This window comes from Onychostoma macrolepis, chromosome 20 (assembly GCF_012432095.1).
Source record: "Onychostoma macrolepis isolate SWU-2019 chromosome 20, ASM1243209v1, whole genome shotgun sequence".
NCBI lineage: Eukaryota > Metazoa > Chordata > Actinopteri > Cypriniformes > Cyprinidae > Onychostoma > Onychostoma macrolepis.
In genome coordinates, this window is record NC_081174.1 from 13549624 (window position 1) to 13555784 (window position 6161).

Here is a 6161-nt window from a genome sequence, read left to right on the forward strand (position 1 = left end):
AGGTAAAGGTGTTTACAAGTAGAGTAAAATTCAAATCTAGCCTATTGGGTTTAGATTAAATTATTTTAAGACCTATTCAAAATGTTTTAAAAAAGCACACTTATGCACTGTCCTTATGACCTTAAGCATTCTTCAAAGTTCACCCAAAAAATGAAACCATCAAGTTCTTCCAAACTTCTGCAGAACACAAAAGGAAATGTTTTGAAGAATGTTTTGTAACCAAACCATTTAGGTTACCAAAAGGACAAAAAAAACAACAGAGACATTTCTCAAATTATTTTCTTTTATGCTCTACAGAAGAACAAAAAGTTATATCATACATGAGGGTTAATAAACGATGACAGAATTTAAATTTTTTAGGGTGTACTTTTTCTTTAGTCCTGTTTGTTGTAAGACTGAAATTATACCAGCTTATTGGCCTGCATTAAAACCTTGCTTATTAAATGACCATTATGTACATAATACCATTCAGACATTAGGCTTCAGACACAATTATAGCATTACTGTCACATTTGGTCTGGCAAGTTAAAGATGGACATCACATTATATAACATTTGAAAAGAGGCACCACGCACTGCCAGATCTGTGCACCTGGTTCCAGTCTGTTGCCATGGCCACCATGCTGTCATTTGGCCAGAATTTAATGTTTCCGAGAATTTGTGCAGAAAGGTAGAGACAGACATGGAAAGACAGGCATCGCTCTGACAGTAGATGAAAAACCTACTATTTTCTACTTATGACTCCTACTACTATGACTGCTTTCATAGTGAATTTAAAACACGTTTGAAATGCAATTATTGTTAAATTAAAAAAAAGAAGTTATGTTGAAGGCTGGGGGTACTCCAGGACAGGTCTGAGAGCCACTGGAATAGGCTATGCATTTGTTGGAGTGTCCCTTTCAGATGCAACATTTCTGGGAGGAGAGTATTTAAATGATTCATTCAAGGTGATTTACTAAGGTTTACGGTAGTCAGTTTACTGGTATTTGCGCCATTATTTAACACCCCAAAAAAGCATGTCTTAACCCACATTGCACCTGTGTTGTTAGTAGACTGCACACACCTGATTACGATCAGCTCTGCTAGTATGCGACCCTATGCTAATTTGCACTGCTCTTGGTAGATAGTTGTGTTGGTCATAGTGGAAATGCAGAACTGTACACTCCCATTGGCACTTTTATGGGATTTCAGTCTCACACTAATTTGCCCTCTTTGGTAAATCTGGATTAAATTGTAAAATTGACTTTTTATTGTTGTTTTTGAGTTTCAAGAATTATGTTGTAATGCCAGCATAGTTGTTATATATATTTATTTTTCTTTTCTTTTCTTTTCTTATTTTATATATTCCTTTCTTTTTGACTCTTGCCTTATACACAGAGGCATAGTCATGTTAGAATAGAAAAGGGTCCTGTCCAAACTGTTCCAGTAAAATTAAAACTCCCTAGAATATCATTATATGCTTTAACATTAAGATTTGTACACATGGAAATTACTATACTATACTATATATATATGTAGATATATATATATATATATATATATATATATATACATATTAAAAGTCAATATTAATTTTTGTGGCAATCAACAATAAACAAGTACAATTTAGCCACGAGGAATAACTTTGTAATTCCAAACCTGTATGACTTTGTTCTTTAGAACATAAAACAGTTGTGGTTACCATTGACTTCCATTTATATTGACAAAAAAAAGTTTAAAAAAAAAATGTTCCACAGAAGAAAGAAAGTCATATCAGAATGACATGAGAGTGATCTATCCCTATAATCTCCTCTGCTCCCATGGTCTTATGGGATAACAAAGTATTCACTGGTTTACACTGCAGAATCTGACGCAGATACTATATTTTTGCCTGTTCTGTCACAAATAAAGAGTATTCAGACATTCTGCTCATTTGACTTCTTTTTGCATATAATGAAGCAGGGACATACACATTATTTGGACATAAGCCTTCTGTCTCATTCTGCCGGCTGAATCCAGGCATATTTTTGAATGTGCTCTTGTCTGTTTGTGTAATCATTTCTAATTGTGTTATCTCTGACTCAGCGCTGATTCAGAGTGATTCACTAGATGTTACATCATCATAGGTCATGCCATTCAGTGGATGCTGAATTGTGGATCCTAAAACAATCAATGACAAAAACGGATTTATGCCTACTGTAAACCACTACCACACATCCTATCTGCATGATTTTGACCCCACCTGATGTTCTTTCTTTCTCTCTCGGTTCATCCAGTGATGGAGTTGCTGTACTGGCGGAACCTGAAGCAGAGTGGGCTGGTGTTTGGCAGTTTACTGCTGCTGTTTTTCTCTCTGACGCAGTTCAGTGTGGTCAGCGTGGTGGCCTATCTGGCCCTGGCCACCCTCTCTGCAACCATCAGCTTCAGAGTCTACAAGTCTGTGCTGCAGGCTGTGCAGAAAACAGATGAGGGACATCCCTTCAAGTAAGCCTGCTCTGTGTGCACAGACTGTGTGTGTCATTTAATCAGTTACTAACATTGTTTTATTGCGGATGCAGAGCTTATCTGGAGGTGGAGATGTCACTGTCCCATGATCAGATGCAGAAGTACGCAGAAAACGCCCAGTATTATATCAACAGCACACTGAAAGAACTGCGCAGACTCTTTCTGGTGCAGGATCTGGTGGACTCACTAAAGGTGACACTCTGTTCAATTTAATCTACACCTGGTTTATTCAGTTAGCTGATAAATTTTCCTTAAAATGATACTTAATAAGAAAGTATAGAGATTATTTTTTTTAATTGGTTGCTCATACATAGATACAGCATGCATGACACGCATTTGCACTACTTTCCTGCTGTACACTACTGTTCAAAAGTTTGGGGTTGGTAAGATTTTTAATTTTAAGATTTTTTTTTTTCTGAACGATCACCCAGTCTGCATTTATTTGATCAAAAATACAGTAAAAACAGTAAAATTGTGAATTATTATAGTGTAATTGAAACCTAATTAATTAACATTATTTAAAATTTTAATTTACTCCTGTGATTGCAAAGCTGAATTATCAAAATCATCATCTTCAGTCACATGATCCTTCAGAATTCACTCTAATATGTGACCCTGGACCACAAAACCAGTCTTAAGTGTCAATTTTTCGACATTTCAATCATCTGAAAACTGAATAAATAAGCTTTCCATTGATATATGGTTTGTTATGATAGGACAATATTTGGCCGAGATACAACTATTTGTAAATCTGGAATCTGAGGGTGCAAAAATATCAAAATATTGAGAAAATCACCTTTAAAGTTGTCCAAATGATGTTCTTAGCAATGCATATTACTAATCAAAAATGAAGTTTTGATATATTTATGGTAATATATGTACAAAATATCTTCATGGAACATTATCTTTACTTAATATCCTAATGATTTTTGGCATAAAAGAAAAATTGATAATTTTGACTCATACATTGCATTTTTGGCTATTATTACAAATATACCCCAGCGACTTAAGACTGGTTTTGTGCTCCAGGGTCACATATGATGATTTGGTGCTGAAGTAACATTTTTCATTTTCTCTTATTATGTTGAAAACAGTTGTGCTGCTTAGTTTTATTATTTTGTGGAATACTTTTTTAAATTCTTAGATAAATAGAAATTTCAAAAGAGCATATTTTTCTAACAATGTAAATGTCTTCACAGTCACCTTTGATACATTTAAAGCATCCTTACTGAATAAGTCCTTTTTGATACAAAATTTATATCAATAAGAAATGCATCATGAGCATAGGAGTGCATAATTGTTTGCTAATTGGTGACTTTTGAGCTACATAAACAATAATAGTAGTACATTAAGAATTAGTATAGCGCAGTTTAACACTTTATGAACTTCTACAATCCTTTAGTTTAGCTTTTAGTTTGGTTTAATTTAGTTTAGTTTGTCTCAGTACTGGCACAGAAAAGCATCATAAATCATTTGATACCTGCATACAGTATTTGTGTGTATGAACTGCTGGTTGTGTTCGTTTGACTCAAGTTTGCAGTGCTGATGTGGTTGCTGACCTATGTGGGAGCCCTCTTCAATGGACTCACTCTTCTCATTATGGGTGAGCACCTTTTTTTGATTCCATATACACATGCGATTTGAATTATAGATGAATGTATGCTTTTTAAATGGCATGCTACTGCAGTTACAGATTATGCCCTCTTTTGTCCCATTTTTTTACATTTGCATTGCATCTCACTTCAGTGGTGGTGTCCATGTTCTCGATGCCTGTGGTCTATGAGAAATACCAGGTCAGAGTGGCACCATTGTTACCATGACTACAGAATCATGTATAATTCATAAGCTACAGTGACTCACTTTTTAAATCTTTCTCTGTCTCTAGGCACAGATTGATCAGTATCTGGACCTAATAAGAACCCAAGTCAACTCTGTGGTAGGAAAGTAAGTACTCGCTTTAAGCATTTATTATTATAATATAATATAGTTTTTAAAATAAAGTATATTATGCTTACCAAGGCTGTATTTATTAATAAAAATACAGTAATATTGTGAAATATTATTACAATTTAAAAGAAATGTTTTCAATTTTTTATTTATTTTAAAATGACATTTCTGTGATGGCAAAGCTGAATTTTCAGCATCATTACTCCAGTCTTCAGTGTCACATAATCCTTCTAATCATTGTAATGTAATTCTGTTCTATCATTTAATATCATTCTAATATGCTGATTTGGTGCTTCAGAAACATTTCTTATTATTGTCAGCGGTGAATGTTGTACTGTTTAATATTTTTGTGAAAACTGTGATTTTTATTTGTGATTCTTTAATAAATGGAAAGTTCAAAAGAAAAGCATTTATTTGAAAGTGTTTTTGTAGCATTATAAATGTCTTTGCTGTCACTTTTTATCAATTTAATATATCCTTACGGAATAAAAATATTAATTTAATCAAAAAGCATATAAATATATAATATAATATAATTAATATAATATGAATGTGTGTTTTGATACAGGATCCAGGAGAAGATTCCTGGGGCCAAACGAAAGGCTGAATAGGCCCCACAGGGCCCCCTGGAGGAGATTGTGAGCCCCTGAATGCCCCATTATTGGAAGAGCTGAAAGATGATCAAGGGTTCCTCTTTGTACACACATACATACACACACACACACACACACACACACACAGAAATCAGACACAAATAAACATCACTGGAACATAGTTCTACTTTGTACACATTGTGACGTCTAGAGCAACGGCTGAGCTGTGCAGGAGAAGTCCCATCCTCGCCATGTAACCATAGAAAAAAAGCAAAAAAACAAAAAAAGCGAAGCGTGCTGTCTCTCAAATCAGGATCTAGTCAGAAGTACAACTACTCAATGAATTGTAGAAGTAACCTTGAAACATATAATTCAAATCTGGCAAAAAGACTAGATGTGATTTTTTTATTTTATTTTTTTTTTTATATGTGTTGCTCATAAAGTGCATGAAGTCAAGAGTCTTAAGTGCTGATGAATTCTCTTTTTATCTTTTAAGTTTGTGTGCTTTCTCAGCTGTGCTGAAAATCTCTGTAGTATGTGAAGGATCTCTCCAGCTTTATTGCTCTCCAGTGACACTCTCTTCTTTGGAAAAAAAAATAAAAATCTTTTTTGTGTCTTAGGCGTTGGGTGGGGCTTTTCCTCTTCCATCATTATATCTGTGAACATAATTAACATAACCGTCATTGTCAGCTAAACACGTGGATCTGCTGAGGTTCATGATATCTGGGCACAAACGCAACTATTTAGCAATGTTCTGATTAGATATGGTCAGCTCACTCGTAGCATTACAGTATGTTTCTTTTTCGTAGGATTCCACTAAAGATATTCATGTTTTTAGGTGCTGTCATTGATCTTTTTTTTTAAATGATACAAAACAAAAGAGAGGGAGGAGAAGGAAGCTTCAGTGAGTGATTGCCAGCTAGAATTTGTCAATATTTGTACTATGTTAAGTGTTGTTCATTCTTTTAGCCATTGACTCTTAACTATTTGCACTTAAGATGTACTCAATACTGAATGCGAAAATAAATGTTCTTAAATGTATTTCTTTATGGCTCATCTTTCATTTTTAAATATTGTCGTAACCAATGGTGCTATGCAGGGGTGCCGTAACGAGTGGGAAGGTTAGGACGATTCCAAG

General features: G+C 34.4%; 1 protein-coding gene across 1 annotated transcript in view; it reads left to right on the top strand.

The window, feature by feature from the left end:
* rtn1b (reticulon 1b) overlaps positions 1 to 6064 on the top strand; it is a 33385-nt gene extending 27321 nt beyond the window's left edge. Inside the window, 6 exon segments of the mRNA XM_058755739.1 lie at positions 2255 to 2462; positions 2537 to 2675; positions 4017 to 4086; positions 4230 to 4276; positions 4369 to 4427; positions 4999 to 6064. Of these exon segments, the coding sequence (XP_058611722.1) occupies positions 2255 to 2462; positions 2537 to 2675; positions 4017 to 4086; positions 4230 to 4276; positions 4369 to 4427; positions 4999 to 5041 (566 nt within the window). The 3' untranslated portion in view covers positions 5042 to 6064.
* The last annotated feature ends 97 nt before the right edge of the window (positions 6065 to 6161 follow it).